General features: G+C 40.0%; 2 protein-coding genes across 2 annotated transcripts in view; both read left to right on the top strand.

Moving 5' to 3' along the window:
* The first annotated feature begins 1162 nt into the window (after positions 1-1162).
* SMG8 (SMG8 nonsense mediated mRNA decay factor) lies at positions 1163-5404 on the top strand. The gene is made up of 4 exons (XM_065897683.1): positions 1163-2921; positions 3493-3638; positions 3927-4799; positions 5207-5404. Exons 1-4 carry the CDS (start codon positions 1163-1165, stop codon positions 5402-5404), a joined length of 2976 nt encoding a protein of 991 aa, XP_065753755.1.
* Positions 5405-14012: 8608 nt separating this feature from the next.
* The window catches only part of GDPD1 (glycerophosphodiester phosphodiesterase domain containing 1), a 43161-nt gene continuing 34971 nt past the window's right edge, over positions 14013-22202 (top strand). The window contains exon 1 of the mRNA XM_065897614.1: positions 14013-14154. Coding sequence (XP_065753686.1) covers positions 14013-14154 — 142 coding nt within the window. The remainder of the gene's footprint in view (positions 14155-22202) is intronic.

The following is a 22202-nucleotide window of genomic DNA, read 5'->3' as shown; positions in this document are numbered from 1 at the left end:
TTACAATAGCCAGGACATGAAAGCAACCTAAGTGTCCATCAACAGATGAATGAATAAAGAAGATGAGGCATATATAATATCATATATATATGACATATATATGACATACACACACACATAATGGAATATTACTTGGCTATAAAAAAGAATAAAATATTGCCATTTGCAGCAACATGGATGGACCTAGAGATTATCATACTGAGTGAAGTAAGCCAGATAGAGAAAGACAAATATTATATCACTTATATGTAGAATCCAAAAAGAAAACACAAATGAACTTATTTACAAAACAGAAATAGACTCTCAGACATAGAAAACAAACTTATGGTTACCAAAGGGGAAAAAGGAGGGGGGGTAAATTAGGAGTATGGGATCAAGAGATACACAGCACTATATATAAGATAGATAAATAACAAGGATTTACTGTATAGCACAGAGAAATATACTCAATATCTTGTAATAACCTATTATGGAAAAGCATCAGGAAAAAATATGTATAACTGAATCACTTTGATGTACACCTGAAACTAACGCAACATTGTAAATCAACTACACTTCAATAAAAATAAAATAAAATCACTACTGGTAGTGAAAAAAAAGTTGGAGGTGAGATGAGTGGTTGGGTGAGTAGTTGTTTGTCAGAAAGAAAATACGATGTAGAAAGGATTAAGAGGTTAATGTGGTGAGGACAATAAACCTGTTGTAGATACTCTATAAATATTTGACAAGAATTAAATCTAGCATAGTGTGAATATAATTCCTTTTCAAAGCTACTTACTTCTGCCTTTATCTTGCATGTAATGTCATTTTAGATTGTCACAAACACAGCTCTCCTTTTCACTAAAATGATTTTGTAACTTTTAACATTCATTAAACGTTTTGTCTATCAAGAAGAACAAGCAAAAAAAAAACCCTAACTGCTTCTAAATGTCTTTCTGATATTTCAATTCCTACAGTCTCCGGTTAAGGAAAATCTTAAATCAGCTGTGCTGTAGGACTAGTTAAAACCTTGGTGAAAAACTATGACAGGAGAAGCGAGAGGCGGAACCTAAAGTGAGAGGAAAGCAGGAACTGAAGAAGCGGAGGAGGGATTTCAAACTTGGACGAGAGCCGGTTCTGTTTACCGGAGGGACCGGAAGAACGCTAGAGTAGTCTCCGCACTATGGCGGGTCCTGTCAGTTTGAGAGATCTTTTAATGGGCGCTTCAGCCTGGACAGGCTCTGAAAGTCCCGAGGGGTCCCCTACAGAGGGTGGTGGGAGCGCGGCTGGCGGACCGGAGCCTCCTTGGCGGGAGGATGAGATCTGCGTGGTGGGAATCTTCGGCAAGACGGCTCTGCGCCTGAATTCCGAGAAGTTTTCACTTGTGAACACGGTGTGCGACCGACAGGTTTTTCCCCTATTTCGCCACCAAGATCCTGGAGACTCGGGGCCTGGAATCAGGACCGAGGCTGGGGTCGTCGGGGAGGCTGGTGGAGCCGGGGTCCCTGGCGCCGGGTCCGGGGATCCAGTTCGGGGAGGTGTAGCTGTCGCGGAAGGGAACCGAACTGAGCCAGGTTCCCAGGACTACAGCCTTCTGCAAGCCTATTACAACCAGGAAAGCAAAGTTCTGTATCTTCTTTTAACTTCCATCTGTGACAATTCCCAGCTTCTCCGGGCTTGTCGGGCCCTTCAGAGCGGGGAAGCTGGAGGTGGCCTCCCTTTACCTCATGCGGAAGCGCACGAGTTCTGGAAGCATCAAGAGAAACTGCAGTGCCTCAGTCTCCTTTACCTTTTCTCCGTCTGTCACATCTTGCTTCTGGTCCATCCCACTTGTTCCTTTGACATCACTTATGATCGAGTATTCAGAGCCCTGGATGGACTGAGACAGAAAGTACTGCCCCTCCTCAAAACAGCCATTAAGGATTGTCCAGTTGGCAAAGACTGGAAGCTAAACTGCAGACCTTGCCCACCTAGACTCCTTTTCCTCTTTCAACTCAATGGAGCACTCAAGGTGGAACCCCCTCGGAACCAAGACCCAGCTCATCCAGAGAAGCCCAAGAAGCATTCTCCCAAAAGGAGACTACAGCATGCCCTGGAAGACCAGATTTATAGAATCTTCCGGAAGAGTCGTGTCTTGACTAATCAGAGTATCAACTGCCTCTTTACTGTGCCGGCCAATCAGGCGTTTGTGTACATAGTTCCTGGAAGCCAGGAGGAGGACCCAGTAGGCATGTTGCTGGACCAACTTAGGAGTCATTGTACTGTGAAAGACCCTGAATCTTTGCTGGTCCCTGCACCCCTTTCTGGGTCCAGGCGATACCAGGTGATGAGGCAGCACAGCCGACAACAGCTTTCTTTCCACACTGACACTAGCAGTTCCAGTTCTAGTGGACAGCTAGTGGATTTCACTCTTCGGGAATTCCTATGGCAGCATGTAGAGCTAGTACTAAGCAAGAAAGGTTTTGATGACAGTGTGGGCAGGAACCCACAGCCTTCCCATTTTGAACTTCCTACTTATCAGAAGTGGATCTCAGCAGCTTCAAAACTGTATGAAGTAGCTATCGATGGGAAAGAGGAGGACCCGGGCTCTCCCACTGGGGAGCTAACGTCTAAGATTTTAAGCAGTATTAAAGTCTTGGAAGGGTTTTTGGATATTGACACAAAATTCTCAGAGAACCGGTGCCAAAAAGCTTTACCCATGGCCCATAGTGCCTACCAGTCAAATTTGCCTCATAATTACACAATGACTGTTCATAAGAATCAGCTTGCCCAGGCTCTTCGCGTGTACAGTCAACATGCTAGGGGTCCAGCCTTTCACAAATATGCCATGCAGTTACACGAGGACTGCTACAAGTTTTGGAGCAATGGCCATCAGCTCTGTGAGGAGAGGAGTTTAACTGATCAACACTGTGTACATAAATTTCACTCCTTACCTAAATCAGGTGGCCAAAATTTTCTCAGTATTTTGAAATCAAAACTTTGAGCTGTGTTTTTATTCTTGTTGTAAGAGAGTTTGTTCATTATGTTTTTAAAAAGAGGGCCTTTTAAAAAGAGGGCCCTGCAGAAATTTAGGTACATCAGATTTAAGTTTTTTCTCCTGCTATAAAAAGAAAAATCAGCTATGACTACTAATTATGCTCTTGTATTTAAAGAATGAACCCTAGGGGATTAGTAAATGAGAACTATTAAATAATACAAAGTTTCAGGAATTTCATATTAACATTTTTACCTTTTGTTTAACTGAAATGAATATAATGAAATGTATGGGCACTATGATGATGATAAAATTTACTTAGAGACCCTAAAAGTTTAGATTAAAAATATGTATTATGTCATGTATTTTCACTTGCTTCTGTTAGATGTGTTTAGTCAAGTTTTTGTGTTTTGGGAGGTTTTTTCCTTCTCATTTCCAAAGAACTGGTTGGAGAAATTTGGGGGTTAAGGTGCAACTGAATGCAAAATAAATTTGGGTCTGCATTGTGTGTAAAATTAATAGTGACTTATATTTTCCAGGAGAAAAACCAGAGCCTGATAGAAATCCTCCTGTGCTGTATCACAATAGCCGAGCTCGATCCACTGGTGCCTGTAACTGTGGAAGGAAACAGGCACCTCGAGATGATCCCTTTGATATCAAGGCAGCTAACTATGACTTTTATCAGGTAGACTCTACATTTTTTCCTCCTCTTCTCTCTCTCTCTCTCTCTCTCTCTCTCTCTTTTTTTTTTTTTTGCTAACGACCATCTGAGTAAAAATATATTTTTTCAGAAGCAAAATATCTAGATAAGTAAATGTGACTTGCAGTGTGATATCTAACAAGGGAAATTTCTTTATATATACTTACTTGCTTACCCATTAACTGTTGATCTTGCTTTTTAATGTGAAGCATGTGTTGTTTTCAGTGAAAGGTTCACAGGATTAGTTTGTTTGTTTTTTTCCTTTCTCCATAGCTTCTGGAAGAAAAATGTTGTGGAAAATTGGATCACATCAATTTCCCAGTATTTGAACCAAGTACTCCAGATCCTGCTCCTGCCAAAAACGAATCATCTCCTGCCCCTCCAGATGCAGATGCTGATAAACTTAAAGAAAAAGAACCTCAAACCCAAGGAGAGAGCACAAGCCTGAGTTTAGCTTTGAGCTTAGGCCAATCCACAGATAGTTTAGGTACCTATCCAGCTGACCCACAAGCAGGAGGAGATAATCCAGAAGTTCATGGTCAAGGAGAAGTAAAAACTGAGAAGAGACCAAACTTGGTTGATCGGCAGGCATCCACAGTTGAATATCTTCCGGGCATGCTACATTCAAATTGCCCCAAAGGTCTCCTACCCAAATTCTCCAGCTGGTCTTTGATTAAACTAGGCCCTGCTAAGTCTTATAACTTTCATACTGGTTTGGACCAACAGGGCTTCATTCCAGGAACAAACTATCTTATGCCTTGGGACATTGTCATCAGGACTAGGGCTGAAGATGAAGGAGACTTAGACACAAATTCTTGGCCTGCTCCAAATAAAGCTGTTCCTGGAAAGAGAAGTGCAGTTGTAATGGGAAGAGGAAGACGGCGAGATGACATAGCGCGAGCATTTGTGGGCTTTGAATATGAAGACTCTCGAGGACGAAGATTTATGTGCTCAGGACCTGACAAAGTAATGAAAGTAATGGGAAGTGGGCCCAAGGAATCAGCTTTAAAAGCCCTGAATAGTGATATGCCCTTATATATTCTGTCATCGTCTCAGGGGAGAGGGCTAAAACCACATTATGCTCAACTTATGAGGCTTTTCGTTGTGGTTCCTGATGCTCCTTTGCAGATAATACTAATGCCTCAGGTAAGAAATATAACCCTTTTTGTCCTCAGACAGACAGACAATGCCGATGCTTGTTTTGATCATATGAAAAAAGTACAGGGTATCAAACTAAACAGGTCTTAATTTTAAATACCTCTTATACCTAACATTCTGTTTCTTGAAAAATAGATTGTAGGTGTGTTAATCAGTTCACACCATCAATTCACGTCATCTGGTTAGAGGCAGAACTTGAAGTTAAAAACCTGTAGAAAAGCAGGATAGTATTTGAGATTATTTAATGTAATATCAGATATGATTGGAGTTAAGAATGTACACATTACCTGCTTGATCTTATGTGCTCTGTGAACTTATCCTTTGTTTAGGCACTTATCTTTCGGGTGTTTCTTATTGAAATATATTAAAGTAATCATATAACCTGTGTTTTTCAGGTTCAGCCAGGCCCACCACCATGTCCAGTATTCTACCCAGAAAAACAAGAAATCACTCTCCCACCTGATGGCCTCTGGGTTTTGAGATTTCCATATGCCTACGTGACTGAGAGAGGACCTTGTTTCCCTACGAAGGAAAATGTGCAGTTGATGAGTTACAAGGTGCTCCGTGGGGTTCTTAAAGCAGTAACACAATAAGTGTTTTCCAGCCAGTACAGTGCTAAACTGGAGCTGATTTTTGGTTTTGGTGTGTTTGGGGTGTTTTTTGGTGTGTGATACTGTGTTTTCTTGAGCACAAAATGTGTTTTGGTTACAGGAGTTCAGTATTTGGACAGTAATTGTTCCACTATTTCATGATATTGTTGATACTTATTGTAAATGGGGGTACAGCTTCCTAATAAACATTGTTTATTCTAGAAAAGGACGTGAAATACATGTTGATACCTCTACTTTCTCTTTGTTTCTGTTTCACTGTCCATAATAAAACATTTCTATTATAACTGAATGTTGCATTATCATGTTGACCCAAAGCTTTGTTATTGCTAAAACGTTTTAGCTGGGATTTTCCTTAAAATGCTGCTCCTGAAATTATCTTCAAATCAAGATGATCCAGGGCTTCCCTGGTGGCGCAGTGGTTAAGAATCCGCCTGCCAATGCAGGGGACACAGGTTTGAGCCCTGGTCCGGAAAGATCCCACATGCCGCAGAGCAACTAAGCCCGTGCGCCACAACTACTGAGCCTGAGCTCTAGAGCTCGCAAGCCACAACTAGTGAAACCCGCGTGCCTAGAGCTTGTGCTCTGCAACAAGAGAAGCCACCGCAATGAGAAGCCCATGCACCACAATGAAGAGTAGCCCCTGCTCACCGCAACTAGAGAAAGCCCGTACACAGCAACGAAGGCCCAACGCAGCCAAAAAATAAATAAATTTTAAAAAAAGAAAAGGGAGAGAGAGAGAGAGGCAGAAACCACAGTATCTTTAAAAAAAAAAAAAACGAGATGATCCAGTAGGTTATCTGGTAATTGTATGAGGACTTAATTGCAAAAGTATGTCCTACTGTTTGGCTCACCATTCTGGTACCTGAGTTACATTGTTTTGTTCTCACCATTTTATTCTTGGACTGATGAGATACCATATTTTAAATGAATGCTCTCTGAACTAAAACTTATTTATCCAGGATCTTAGTACACACTTTATTCTTTGAAAATTGCTATACTATGAAACAATTTGCTAAGTGATACAGATTTTATCAATTCATATCGATGTTAACGTTCACCAGCATCAACATGGTGACACTGATATATCACTAATTAGCTAAGTGTGCAAAATAAGTTGATATGCCAGAATTCTAATGTAACTGATTATATTTTCCTGGGCACATTGATTTTGAAATGCTGGGCAAATAGAATTGGAGATTTTAGTTGCAATATATATGAAATGTAGTATTTGTTTTATTTATTTATGGCTGCGTTGGGTCTTCATTGCTGCACACAAGCTTTCTCTAGTTGCAGCGAGCGGGGGCTACTCTTCATTGTGGTGCGCGGGCTTCTCATTGCGATGGCTTCTCTTGTTTGGAGCACGGGCTCTAGGCACGTGGGCTCAGTAGTTGTGGCGCACCGGCTTAGTTGCTCCACGGCATGTAGGATCTTCCTGGACCAGGGCTCGAACCTGTATCCCATGCATTGGCAGGTGGATTCTTAACCACTGTGCCACCAGGGAAGTCCCATGAAATGTAGTATTTGTTTAACACATCTTGCTACCAGCTTAAAACAGTTACTTAGGTTTTGATTTTTAAATCTATATAGAGAAACACATAACTGGCAGCCAATTTAAAACTGTAATTTAATTAGGTGTATTTTTTTTTTTTTGTTTTTTTTTTTTGTTTTTTTTTTTTTTTTGCGGTACACAGGCCTCTCACTGTTGTGGCCTCTCCCACTTACGGAGCACAGGCTCCGGACGCGCAGGCTCAGCGGCCATGGCTCACGGGCCCAGCCGCTCCGCGGCACGTGGGATCCTCCCAGACCGGGGCACGAACCCGCGTCCCCTGCATCGGCAGGCGGACTCTCAACCACTGCGCCACCAGGGAAGCCCCTAGGTGTATTTTTATGCCTATTTTACTGTAGTTTAATTAGGAAGAGAATCTGAGCCAATATGAAAATTAGTCTATATTCTTCTTTCATCTCAGCCTTCTTTTTCATCCTTTTCCTTTATATCTTTCATTCCTTTTATATCAGTTTTAAAAATCACAATTACTTTTGTATTAAGCATAGTCGTTGGTAGTTGCATTTGGGAAATATAGTAGGACATATACTAATAGTTGTATTGTTTTTTAATAGCCTCTAAGACTTGACTAACAGGTTGTGTAAGCTTGTAGGTCAGAGGAACTATAAGAAAGTAGTTTATGAGAACAAATAGATTTCAGAAGAGCAAACCTGTGTCTTTTTTTCTTTATTTCCTTTTTGATATCATTCTACATGGAACAACTTTACATTACTGCTTAAATTAGTAAGTAATTTTCCTTGATTATATTTGGTTACAGAAGCCACCTTAATTTGAATTTCTATAGCATTTTTAAATACAAAACTTTTTTTTTTTTAAGTATTTACAGTGTTGTGTTAGTTCCTGGCATACAGCACAGTGATTCAGTTATACGTATATATATACATATTCTTTTTATTTTAATATACCCTCGTAGCTTATTCATTTTGTGCATAATATTTTGTTCCATCTATTTGTTTGTTTGTTTATTTATTATTTGGCTGTGCTGGGCTGTGTTGTGGTGCGCGAGCTCCAGAGTGCACGGGCTCAGTAGTTGCGGTGCACAGGCTTAGTTGCCCAGCGACATGTGGGATCTTAGTTCCCAGACCGGGGTCAAATCCGCGTCCCCTGCATTGGAAGGCAGATTCTTAACCACTGGCCCACCAGGAAAGTCCCTATATATGCATATTCTTTTTCACGTTCTTTTCCATTATGGTTTATTACAGGATATTGAATATAGTTCCCGGTGCTATACAGTAGGACCTTGTTTATCTTTTTTTTTAATTGGCCATGCCATGCGGCTTGTGGGATCTTACTTAGTTCCCCAACTAGGGGTGGAACCTGGGCCCTCAGCAGTGAAAGCACAGAGTCCTATCCACTGGACTGCCAAGGAAGTCCCTATCATTTTATATATAATAATTTGTACCTGCTAATACCAAATTCCTCATTTATTCCTCCCCCACCCCCTTTCCCCTTTGTTAGCCATAAGTTTGTTTTCTGTGTCTGTGAGTCTGTTTCTGTTTTGTAAATAAGTTCATTTGTGTCATATGTAGGATTTTACATGTAAGATATCATATGATATTTGTCTTTCTCTTTCTGACTTACTTCACTTAGTAAATACAAAATTTGTATGCTATTTGTACTTATAACTTGCTTAAGACACAATTGCAGCACTTCTTCATGCTTGTTTTTATCCATAAATAAGTTTACAGGGTGTCACATTAGAGAAATGTGGACTATGCAGGTCTGTATTGCTTACTACCTTTCACTTTAGTCCTACAAACCTTATTTCAGCAAACTTCAAACGTGATGGTTTTTTTAAGAAATTATATTTCTTCTGTAGCAGCATTTGCATTGTCCTTTGCTTAGTAGATTTTTTTTTTGAAATATAAGGAAATGTTTCAAATTGATTCTTTTTTAAGAATCACTAGGACAGAAGGGCATTCTTTGGCTTATTGGTAAGTCTTTTGATGTGTCCTTGAAGAGTTGTATAGAATTAAAATTTTTAGGAAGTAAATCATATTTTATTCAAGAGTGCTAACTAGTTAAAGGACTACTATGATAAACCTTATAAAGTAAATTACATTAATCTAATTTTTTAAATGGTTTCATACGTTGGTTTACTTAAAATTAAGACTCCCCTGCACTACTTAAACAGTGAGTTTTGTTTCTTAGTTTAACTTAAAAATTTAAAAAGACTTTAAAAGAACAGGAAAAAAATTAGAAAAATGGAACTAGAGAAGCCTGATTTATAAAAATAACAATAGCTACTGTGTACTGAATGGCACACAATAATAATAGCTATTTCTCGAATATCCTCTTGTTAGGTAATTTAGTAAGCATTTGCATACATTGCCTCTAATCCTCAAAGCACTGCAAGATAGATATCATCCATTTTATCAGGAAATTAAAGCTTGAGGTGATTAAATAATTTGTCCCAGGTCACATAGCTAGGAAGTAACAAAGTCAGAATTTAAATTGAGGACTCTGATTTCAAAGCTGTACTCTTCCTCTGTTCTGCCTTCTTAGAAAACATAAAAATAAAACCTGTGTGTCAGTTTCTCCAACTGAATATTTTGATTCTGGTCTTAAGACTTGTGAATAGATGAGTTTTGGGTTTTTTTTTTAAGATTTATTATTTACTTAATTTATTATTTTTTTTGGCTGTGTTGGATCTTAGTTGTGGCATGCGGGATCTTCGTTGAGGCATGTGGGATCTTTTGTTGCGGCGTGTGGGTTTTTTCTCTCTCTGTAGTTGTGGTGCGTGCGTTCCAGAGCCCGTGGGCTCTGTAGTTTGCGGTATGTGGGCTCTAGTTGAGGCGCACGAACTCAGTAGTTGTGGCACGCGGGCTTAGTTGCCCCGCGTGGGATCTTAGTTCCCTGACCAGGGATCAAACCCACGTCCCCTGCATTGTAAGGCGGGTTCTTTACCACTGGACCACCAGGGAAGTCCCCTGGGTGAGTTTTTAATGTCAGAAAAATGAGGTATGGTAGACACTCTTAGAGGACTATATGACCACAGTTGCTTATTACTTCCTTTCTCCTACAAAGTTACATGTACTTGAGGATCAAGTGACTTATTTATTTGGCTGCCGGGTCTTAGTTGCGGCACGTGGGATCTTTGTTGAGGCATGCAAACTCTTAGTTGCTGCATGTGGGATCTAGTTCCTTGACCAGGGATCGAACCCGGGCCCCCTGCATTGGGAGCGTGGAGTCTTAGCCACTCGACCAGCAGGGAAGTCTCGAGTATTGAGTGACTTTTATCCTTTATATTATACTGGCTATTTTCTCGATATAAAAGCAAGACTCCTTAGTTTACAACCCCATGTAAAACAATTTTTGGTTTTGAACATACCTTTGTTGTTTTTGTAAAATGAATATGTAGTCATTGTATCTGTTATTGTTTCATAGGTTTTTTTTAAACAGAGATAAGAATAAGTTACCTGAAGTTCCACTGCTTTGCTAAATGCTCTCTGCTAACCAGTGGCAACATTTTAGTGAATATCCTTCTAAACATCTCATGCAGACAGTCACATGTGGATATGTATTCAATTTTACATAACTGCAATCACAGAATACATCTTGTTCTGTAATCTGCTTTTTTCACTCTACAGTATATGGTAGACATTTTTCCTGTCAATAAATGAATGTATTATTAATAGCTGCATTGTTTTCCCTTATCATGATTTATATAATCTGTCCTTTATTGTTTGATATTTAGGTTCTTTTAAATTTAAGGCTTCTATGAACGATGGAATACCAGGGTGCATACATCTTTTATTAATACTTGTGAAATTTTCTTTGCAGAATAAACTGTTAGGCCTGGGATTGATGGGTCAAGGGATATACACATTTTACGTTTTGATATATTTTGCTAAATTGCCCTGAAGAAAGTTGAACCATGCTCTAACCTAGTATCAGATTCCCACTGTTAGAGCTGAGAATCCTAATGGCAGTCTGCCAGTCTGTCTGCAAACTAGCTGTTTATTGCAGCAGTTTTCTTATTTAGAATAGTATCACACTTTAATTTATGGGTTCCTTTAGAACTCTTGGGTAAATGCCTTCTGGTCCCAATGATCTATGTTCCTAGTCAATTGCATCTGCTATCTAGAACCCTAATAATTTGGGCAATACAGTTGTAGATGGGGTTGAAATGACAGGTTAAGGAAACATTTGACTAGTATGAATGTTCTTTTCACTATACTGCATCCTGGACTTGCTACCTCCGATATGCTTCCAAGGACACTTTTTAAGTGGGAATTTCCTTAATGCTATCTTCTATGAAGAGCAAGATTATTTTTCAAATCTTTTATTTTTCGTAGGATCAGTACTATCTTCTCCAACCCCTTAAACTGAGTTAAGATTGATGACCTTGTTGTTATATCAGCCACTAGCTGTATAGTCTTGGGCAAACTACTTAACCTCTCCCGATATCAGTTTTCTCTTCTCAATGAAACAGGCCAGTGATTTCTGTTTTTTTTTTTTTTTTTTTCTTTTTTTGCGGTACGCGGGCCTCTCACTGTTGTGGCCTCTCCCGTTGCGGAGCACAGGCTCCGGACGCGCAGGCTCAGCGGCCATGGCTCACGTGCCCAGCCGCTCCGCGACATGTGGGATCTTCCCCGACCGGGGCACAAACCCGTGTCCCCTGCATCGGCAGGCGGACTCTCAACCACTGCGCCACCAGGGAAGCCCGATTTCTTTTTTTTTTAAGTTTTTATTTTTCCTTATTTTTAACATTTTTTTGGCCATGCTGCACAGCATGCAGGATCTTAGTTTCCTGACCAGGGATGGAACCCATGCCCCCTGCAGTGGAAGCCCAGAGTCTTAACCCCTGGACTATCAGGGAAGTCCCAAGCCAGTGGTTTCTGATACTCTTTCTTCTTCAACATTTTCCCCCTATGATAATTGATTGCCTGTGCTAATTGCCTTTCTTGGCTTAAATAATGTCTTATTAACTTTGGAGCCTCATAAATTTCCCGCAAAATATGGCCTTCATCTTGGAAGATATCTCTCATCATATAAGTGCAATTTTTTAAAAGATGCTTTTCTACTATTATACTTTCACCTGTTCTTTCATTGGTGTTAATTTTCTTGGGCCTGCACTAAGGCATGTGTGCTCCTGCTTGGTTACTTATTTTGAATAATTCTGTATACTTTCCCTAACTTTGTTGCCAAATCCTAACCACTAGGCCACCAGGGAATTCCCTAGGATACTTTCAGTGCTTTCATTTTACTTCCTTAGATCCTCAAAATACTGCTCTGAGGTTAGATATTATTATCCCCCATTTTACAGATGTGAAACTGAGGCTTAAACTAAGTGATATGCCCAGAGTCACTCAGTTTATAAATAGCATAGCTATATCTATGGGTTCTAGGGACTTCCCTGGCAGCCCAGTGCTTAAGACTCCATGCTTCCAGTGCGGGAGGTGTGGGTTCCATCCCTGTTTGGGAAACAAAGATCCCACATGCTGTGCAGTGTGGCCAAAAAGTAAATAAATAAATAAATCTATGGGTTCTACATTTAGAGCTCTGTCTGCTATGCCACTGGTGCCTCTATAGTTGAAGGTTAAATATTCTTAGTTACATTTTTTTTCCTGGTAATATTTATCATATACATATATCTATACTAATCATAAAGTAGTCATCAAATTTAAAATTGCTGTCAAGAGAGATTTGGGAAAAGGGAAACAGAACCATGAGCACAGCTACTCTATAGGATATAATTTGACAGCCCTAAACGGATACTTTCCTTAATTCCTAACAAGGCAGTATTTTTCAACTTGTGAGTTCCCTTTAAATGTTTTTAATTTTAAGTTTGGTTGTATGTGGAAAGTTTTATACTTAGTTCTCTTCTACAAAGGCTTTATCATTTCTTTGCGTATATTGGTGTTAGACCAAGAAATAAGACTACTGTGTTGGTAAACGTATGCAAAAGTCTTTCTCTGCAACTTTTTAAAATCTAATGAAGGCCCTTGTTTTCAAGAATCCTCCAAATTTTATTTACTCTTCTTAAAGGAAGCTAAAATCTTTGGGAAGTCATTATTAACAGAATGTGTGAGTTGGAAGTTATCATTTACTAAAAAAAATTCCTCATTTTACAGATAAGAAAACAGAAGAAAGAAATTTGCTTAAGGCCGGAGTCAAGAATCACATGATTTTAAATAATCACTCTGCATTCTACTTCTGTGAGAGACCTGTTCTTCTGGCCAAAATTTCTCCCTCAGCCCTGGGTTAATTCTTTTGCACTTAAATGTGGCTCTTAGAATTAGTAGTTTGTGTGGGATGAAAGGAAATTTAGTTTCCAGTCTTCCCAAGACTTTTAAGTTATAACCTATAACCTTGTCAACGTTTCCTTATTTTAAACGGACTTGTAAGTCAACAAACATTTGACTGCCTATCGCGTACAAGGCATGAGGTTTGCATTTTAACAGTAAAATGCGAGAGGAGAGGAGCCATCCCTCAAATACTTGACTGATAAACTAGTACCTTTGATGGTATGTGTGACAAAAGGGAAAATTCTCTCTTGGCTGGACAAATGAGTGTGTTTATTATTTGTTTTCAGTAAGCTTTAACTCCTCCATCGGTAAGAGTTCTTTGCATTTCTTCGACTAGGGCTAAAGACGCGCCCTGGAATCATCCCTTTTTGATGTGAACTTTCTCATTATGTCAGGCCTTCCTGAAGGCTATCCTTGAATAGCCTTTTCGGTCCGAGTGATGGCGAAGGCACTGGCGGGTTTCCAAGCATTCGCCTCAATTTGCGCTGCGAGTCGGACCACAAAGCTAGGTGACAAAAGCCGGCTCCGGGACCTTCGCCGGCTCATACCCTGCAGCCTGAGCGCGCCTGCGTGTCGGAGCCCCTTTGTTGCTTGGCTGCCAGAGTCCGGCTGCGCCTGCGTGTTGGGCCGGCGCCGGCAAGTGCGCTGCACCGCTGGCACCGGCTGGGGGCGAACAGACCTCCTCAGCAGCTGCCGCCGCCGCTGCAGCCGTTGCGACCGTCTCAGCGGAGTTCAGAGGGCCAGGCGGTGGGAGACTTCCCACAGGGGCGCTGAGATGTCGTCCACCGCGGCCTTTTACCTTCTCTCCACCCTGGGAGGGTACTTGGTGACTTCCTTCTTGTTGCTCAAATACCCGACCTTGCTGCACCAGAGAAAGAAGCAACGATTCCTCAGTAAACACATCTCTCACCGCGGAGGTGAGAGGGGTCCCCAGAACCAGGTGGCGGAGGTGGGGGAGGCCCCCCACCTTGCCCCAGCACGACTAGAGCTGAGGGTCCTCCGCAAAAGGCAGGCGGGTGGAAATACGTGAGAGTTTGAGGAAGGATGGGCGTGTGTGGATAGAGGGCTCCCCCGGAGGTGAAGGCAGTGTGGAGGGGAGGTCGCCTGAAGGAAGGAAAGGGGTCTTGAGACAGAGCCAAGGTGGGGACCTCTCGAGTGCAGCGATGGATGTCAGGGGTTCTCAGAAGGAGGAAGGGCCAGGGTGAGAATGAAGGGTAGATGGAGGTTTCTCGGAGGAGGGAAGGATGATCGCAAGGTACCTTCCTAGCAGTGAGGCACAAGTGGGGAGCACCGGGCCGAGCCGGGGGTACCCCGCAGTGGGGAACCGGGAACAGACTTGTTCCGAGACAGCCAGTGGCTGAGCTTGTGGGAAGATGGGGCGAACTGCTTCCAGGGCTGAGGAACTGCGTGAACCTGGAGCGTGGTGCAGCCTGGGCATCTGCAGTCCCTGGGGGCCGGTCCCAATTCACCCCTCCATCCCCCCATTCTAAGCATGATAATTGAGAAGAGGGGGAAACCGAGTCCCTGAGCCGGGGACACGTCCCAAGGTCACAGTTACAGCTTGGGCTGGACTGGGACAGAAACTGGAGCGTCCTGGTTCCCAGGGCTGCAAACCTCGCACCTGTTTTTTTTTTTTTCCAACCCCACCTTGCACCCCAGCAGTGACCGGTGGATTTCCAAAGACAAAAAGATGATTTAGTTAATGACAGGACTGTATTGTTTGACGAAAACAAAGAAGTTTCTTTTGGAACAGTGTCTTGCCAAAAGGAATGTAGATGAACCCTCTCATTTCCCGGACAGCAGGCCAAATCTTTGCCTCTTCATTATTGTGCAATAATGTCTTTATTTCATTTCACGCATGATGTATAAAATGTTGTGAGATTGGATTATTTCAATCAATTTTAGCTTGTTCTTTAGAGATGAATGTTAAACTAGGTTAAAATTGCTTGGAATTTACAGTCTAATACTTGAAATGGTAAAATTCTAGTTTACAGTCTAAATTTTGATTTAGTACCATGACTCCTTTGCTAACAAGAATTGGCCAGGAATAAGGGTTGTTTATGTGTTTTTGTGTTTTTTTAATTTAATGAATTTATTTATTGGCTGCATTGGGTCTTTGTTGCTGCCCGTGGGCTTTCTCTAGTTGCGGCAAGCGGGGAGCTACGCTTCATCGCGGTGCGCAGGCCTCTCATTGCGGTGGCTTCTCTTGTTGCGGACCACGGGCTCTAGGTGCGCGGGCTTCAGTAGTTGCGGCACGTGGGCTCAGTAGTTGTGGCACACGAGCTCTAGAGCGCAGGCTTAGTAGTTGTGGCACACAGGCTTAGTTGCTCCGCAGCATGTGGGATCTTCCCAGACCAGGGCTCGAACCCGTATCCCCTTCATTAGCAGACGGATTCTTAACCACTGCGCCACCAGGGAAGTCTCAGGAATGAGTTTTTAAATATCACAGAAGTACATTAGCATTCTTCTGTAAAATCTGTATAATTTAATCAGTTACACATAGTACTAAAGAGTGACTTCAGTGGTTATGCTAGTCTCCTACTCATGAAAAGTGTGAAAGGTTTTAAGGGATCTATCACCAGCTAAATGCCAAGTTATTTCTTATTTGGTTTACCTGTATTTTAATGGATACAAAGTTAAATTGTAGGATGACATATGACTACTAACGTGCCTTCAACCACTACAGCCAAAAAAACAACTTTTAGTGTTTGAGTTGTTGCCATAGAAGTATTTTCGATGGTAGTAGTCCTACTCTGGAGATAGTCAGTACCTTCTGCCAGTTGTGTTTACTGATTTAAAAAAAAAGAAAAGTGTGCTTACTAAAAACCCAAAACAAAACTAGGTCCTCTAAAAAGCTATCTAAACGGTCGTTATGGGTGATCTAGATTTTATTTTAGAAGAAATAATCTTAACTCTGTAGGCTTGAAATACGTTTACAGTCCTAAATCAGTGTAGTAAATTCCTGTGTGTTCGTGCTTAATATGTTTTTGTTGAGTATGTATGCCAAATAATACAGTTGAATCCAGGGTGATAGAGGATATATTTACTAAAAAACACTTTGTAACTCAAGATACTAAGTTTCTGGAAAATAATAGACTAGGAAGCAGTCAGCTTCTGCTTGCTTTTTATTTTTGTCTTGGACACTGATAACAGCAATCAGTGTTATCTGTGCAAACTTTTCCATGCATGTCACAAACATTTGGGCTAATTCTCTATTGCCCTAACTGCAAATACCTGATATTTCATGAAAAACAGATGTATGATCATTCCAAGATTGAAACATTGATCATTATATATGTATAAAGTATATACGTCTGAATTGCTTTAACTTAAAACTCTTAATGTGTACTATATTATGTCTGCTATGAAAGCACTATCACCTGAGTCAGATTCTGGACCTATCACTAGTTAACCTTGGGAATAAGCCTTGGTTATTATAGAAGCAATATAACCTTGCTTCTCTTTGGGTTGTTATGAGAATTAGGTGTACAGAAAGGACTTTAAACACCGTAAAATTGTTTAGAAATATAAGCATGGATACAGGGGGTCACATTTGTATTTTGCAATGGAACTTTGAGTTGAGTGAGAAAAAATGAGATCACCCTATACTTAATGTCTTAGTTTTAATGAACACTTTTGCCTTTTACTGATTGATTGTCCTTGAAAGTAGAAAATACTCTAATGTTTTAAAAATTAAGTGGTGTAGGCCTGCTTTGTTCTTACCTCATTAAAGCATACATTGTATTACATTATATTGTAATATCTGCTTCCCTTATTAGACTATGAGTTCCTCAAGGGCAGATTTTAGATTTTACTAATGCTTGGGTCTCTAGCCTCTAGTACAGATCCTAACATACACTTACAATAATAGCTTGCTGTCTGCTAATTATCTATTGTGTGCTAGATACTTTCCATGTCTTTCCTTATCTATTTGACCAAAGAACACTTTTTGTAACTACAGTGTATTGATGAAATACCAATAGGACCAAAGATGTACCCTTTGGGTTAAATCGAGAGCAAGTCATACTCTCAAAGGCTATTTTTATAATTTCTCTATGAAATTATGGATTTTATTAATATTTTTACAATTGCATAAGTAACTCATATTCATTGTAGAAAACTTGGGAAATATAGAAATTAAAAAAGAAAAAATAGTTCCTAAAACTCACCATCCAGACATAATCTCTGTTAACATTCTGAAGTATGTCTTTTTTTTTTTTAATATTTATTTTTATTTATTTATTTGGCTGTCAGGTCTTAGCTGCCGTACGTGGGATCTTTGTTGCCGTGTGTGGGATCTTTTAGATGTGGCATGCGAACTCTTAGTTGTGGCATGGGGGATCTAGTTCCCTGACCAGGGATTGAACCCAGGCGCACTGCACTGGGAGCGTGGAGTCTTAGCTACTGGACCACTAGGGCAGTCCCCTGAAGTGTATCCTTTAAGTACGTATTTTACTACATTTGGAATCATACCATATATACACATATTTCAAATGCCCACTGAGTTAACTAGAGTTAGGATAGCAGGGAAATAACTTTTTCATACTCCCTAAGCTATCTCTATGGGCCAATTGAATTAAGCAACAGGCTTTTAAAAAAGAGATTCATTTATTAGGGTTCGGTGGCCAAAGAATTAAAAAAAAAATCAACTGATAAATTCCTCACCTTACCTTTTAATCTTTCACCCTTGGTTGCAAGGCCAAGTATTGCCACAATCTGGGCATTTTGCCAGATTGATTTCAGAGGTGATAAGTTTGAGGGTAAATATTGCTCATGGAAACTGGCTGCTTCTGAGTCCTAAACTTTGTTTGCTCAAGGAGGAAACTGAGGCATCAGTTTGAGTCTCAAAGTGTCACTGGAAGTATTTTGGTTTTGGTTTTGTATGAATGTGTAAAGGGAGGGTAAAAGCAGGTGTTATCTATATTTCCCTGTATTTAAAAAAATTATACATATTACAAACTTAGAAAAATTAAATATCGTTATAGAAAAAGTTGAACGTATGACAAGATAGCAAAAACCACTTACTGAAAAGAGCACACACATGGTGGTTAGTTGGTAAATGCTGCCGCCGTATCAATATACACTTTGAATATCATCCTTCTATGCTATTGATGTGTTTAATTTTTTTCTTATATCTGCAAATATATATTTCACTAATATTTTCCCCTTGAAATATAGAAACAATTCCGCAGTGTTCCAGGGATCGCATATTGAGAAATGCTCTTTTGTATATACCATCTGTAGTCCTTACAAGCTCTTCATGCTCTTATGGAAATATATATAGTTTCCAAAGTGCACTATAAATGTTGAATGAACAAGTGAATTTAGAAGTGGAGAAGGAACTTACTTTGTTGCTTGATTTACTGAATAACAACTCCATTTTAAGTTGATATAAGGTTATGTCTTCAAACATTAAAATATGTTTTATTTGCACTAAGCTGTCTTTTCCAATATCAGAAAAATTTTAATTTGGAAGTTGTTCTTTTGTGGCTGGTGCACATTGTCATATTTGTCATTGGTTTTATAAACATCACACACACACACACACACACATATAGCATGTATACAAAAGATGTTAATGATAGTGGTCATTGGAGGATAACTGTAAAACAAGTGTACAATGTTTGTTGAATGTTTATTGGTATATAAAACATTTGGGAGGTAAAAAGGAAACTGACCAGACATTTCTTTCCTTTACAGCATTTAAATCTAATTAAAGATACAAAAGAGAATGTTTCCTTTCCTTTTCCTATCCTAACAGAAATTAACCAGTCACAAAGTAATTATGAGGTACTAGTAAGAGAGGAAAGTTAACATAGAATGAAAAATCGGGAAATATAGCTTTGTATAGTATTAGGAAGTAAAGCTTTCTCAAAGAAGTGAAAACTGAGAACTGGCGGAGAGGGAGGCAGGGGGACATAAGCAGAGAAATTATGAACAAATTATAGTAGGACAGCATGTCAAATCTATGATACTCATCCTCATCCACATTTCATAATTAACTTCATAACTAATTAACAAACTTTTGTTTACATGTTGAATGGTTATTTGCAAAGCCAGGCATTAAGCTGCTTATTGAGGAAAAAGAAAAATTAACGGCAGGTGTGCTCTATGAATGATATGATGATAATTGAAAGGAGAAGGAATTCAAACCATTTCGTGAGAGAAGAGCTATCACCAAATAATTCTTTGGAGAGGAATGGCATACTTTTAAATTAGTCTACTTTTAAATTAGTCCCTTAGTTACTCTCGGGGCTTTCACCATATGAATCTTAACAAGTAATTTATGGGTATTATCATTGTGGGATTTATCTTCAAGCTTTACAAACAAGTATAAGAATATGGAAATAAGGACCAAGACGAGTAACTTATCTGTAAAACTGAAATAAGGAGAAGTATGAATGGCAGCATAGAAACTGCAGCATAGTTAGTGGTAAAAAGGGTGGGATCTGAAGTCATACTGCTTTTGCTCGAAATTCAGTTCCCCTTGTTGGCTATGTGATCTTACCCAATTTTATTTTCGGAGATGCCAGAAATCTTGCCGTGGTTGTGGGCATTTTAATGAAATAATATATAGAGTGCTAAGTACAGTATCTAGCTTCTATTAATTATTAATATCTTGACCACCTTTTCAATATTTTATTTTATTTAGTACTGGCTATTAATTTCATAAACTTATAGATCAAAGATCTTAATAATGCTTGCATGCTTAAGCTCTTAGGTTTAAATGAATTACAAATAAAATTAATATGGGAAGGAGACATAAAAGACAAACAGGTAGACTTTGAATGTAAATATTAGTAGTAAAAATTATATTAACTGTGGGGAAATTTATTTCAGATTTCTGAATCTCTATTTTATATTTTTCCTAACTCCTTTTCCTCAAAACAAAAAGAGCCAACTATAAATATCTTTTGAACTTTTTATTATGGAACATTTTAATCATATACAAAAGTAGTAAGACTCTATCACTCAGATACAAATAATTATCAACTCATGCCCAATGTTGTTTCATCTGTATCCCTGCCCATTCTTCTCACCTGTATTATTCTGAAACAAATATCATATCGTTTCAAACTTAATAAATATTTGTTGAACACTGTTTTGTAGAATATTCTTACACATGTATATTACAAAGCCCTTGCTATTGAAATTTGAGAAGGCTTACTTTCCCATCCCAACTTTGGAACAAACTTAGAAATAAAAATGCATGCAACAGAAAGATAGAGGTATGGGACTTCCCTGGCAGTCCAGTGGTTAAGACTCTGTGCTTCCACTGCAAGGGACTCGGGGAACTAAGATCCTGCATGCTGCGCTGAGCAGAAATTTTGTTCCTTCTGAGGGTGGGCCACTCCAAATTAAGGGGACTATGAAGGGCTGAGTCACAGATGGACGGACAGCTCTTTCTCCTACGTGGCTTCTGCTCCCATGGGGAGGAGTATATGAGGGAATAAAGAAGGGTTAAAAGTGCTCCTTCCATTCTTTTCCCTCCTTGCGGACTAGAGTGGAATTTTCCTTCACTAGGTGGGAACAGGTAGCTGGGGATAGATGTTCCTCTCAATACTTGCCTTCAAAAAGCCTTCTAGGGCTTCCCTGGTGGCGCAGTGGTTGAGAGTCCGCCTGCCGATTCAGGGGACACGGGTTCGTGCCCCGGTCCGGGAGGATCCCACAGGCCGCGGAGCGGCTGGGCCCGTGAGCCATGGCCGCTGAGCCTGCGCGTCCGGAGCCTGTGCTCCGCAACGGGAGAAGCCACAACAGTGAGAGGCCCGCGTACCGCAAAAAAAAAAAAAAAAAAAAAAAAAAGCCGCCTCAGGGTTTAGGTGGTGTACCAGAATATAAAAAACATAGGACTTAGAAATAAAGGCTTTTTGAACAAACATTTAGGCATAGCATACATGTGGTAGCACTAACCTTAAGTGTACAGTTTAATATCTTTTTTAACATATGTGTACATCCAGGTAGCCATTTACTCAGATCAAGATATAGAACATTTCTAGAATCCCATAAGATTCCCTTGGTTCCCTTCCCAGTCTATCCTTCTCCATCCCCAGAGGTGACCACTCCTCTGACTTTTCTGATCATTGAATTTTTTAAAAATTTATTTTATTTTTGGCTGCATTGGGTCTTGGTTGCTGTGCGCGGGCTTTCTCTAGTTGCGGTGAGTGGAGGCTACTCTTCCTTGTGGTGCCCGGGCTTCTCATTGCAGTGGCTTCTCTTGTTGCGGAGCACGGGCTCTAGGCGCACGGGCTTCAGTAGTTGCGGCCCGCGAGCTCTAGAGCACAAGCTCAGTAGTTGTGGTACACGGGCTCAGTTGCTCCGCAGTATGTGGGATCTTTCCAGACCAGGGCTCGAACCCATGTCCCCTGCATTGGCAGGTGGATTGTTAACCACTGCGCCACCAGGGAAGCCCTGATCCTTGATTATTTAAGACAGTGGTTTTCAAAGTGTGGTCTGTGGACTCCTGGGAGTCCCCAAGACCTTTCATGGGTCTACAAGATCAAAATTATTTTCATAAGACATTACTTACCTTTTTCACCTTGTTGACATTTGCACTGATGGTGCAAAAGCAGTAGTCGGTAAAACTGCTGTTGCTTTAGCACAAATGAAAATACTGGTACCAAATGTACTAGTAGCCATTGTATTCCTCACCATCATGCACTCACATTTTTTTTTAAAAAGGCAGTTTCATTTAAGAATATCTTTGATGTATTAGAAAAATTATTAATTTTATTAAATGTCAATCCTTGAGTACACATAAGTTTTAATATTCTGTGTGACAAAATTGGAAGTACACAAAAATCACTTTTGCTGCATACCAAAGTAGGAAGATGATTGTCTTGAGGAAAAGTACTTGTGCAATTGCTTGAATTCTGAGCTGAATTAGCCTTTATTGTTTTCCACAGAACACCATTTTTTTTTTACATCTTTATTGGAGTATAATTGCTTTACAATGGTGTGTTAGTTT

This window comes from Phocoena phocoena, chromosome 19 (assembly GCF_963924675.1).
Source record: "Phocoena phocoena chromosome 19, mPhoPho1.1, whole genome shotgun sequence".
NCBI lineage: Eukaryota > Metazoa > Chordata > Mammalia > Artiodactyla > Phocoenidae > Phocoena > Phocoena phocoena.
This window is presented reverse-complemented; position numbering and strand designations above follow the sequence as displayed.

Excerpts from the sequence above, each read along its gene's own strand:
- SMG8 (XM_065897683.1), top strand. The coding sequence starts at position 1,163 with ATGGCGGGTCCTGTCAGTTTGAGAGATCTTTTAATGGGCGCTTCAGCC. Across the intron at positions 3,639-3,926 it reads CTAACTATGACTTTTATCAG|CTTCTGGAAGAAAAATGTTG; the intron begins GTAGACTCTACA and ends CTTTCTCCATAG. Across the intron at positions 4,800-5,206 it reads AGATAATACTAATGCCTCAG|GTTCAGCCAGGCCCACCACC; the intron begins GTAAGAAATATA and ends TGTGTTTTTCAG.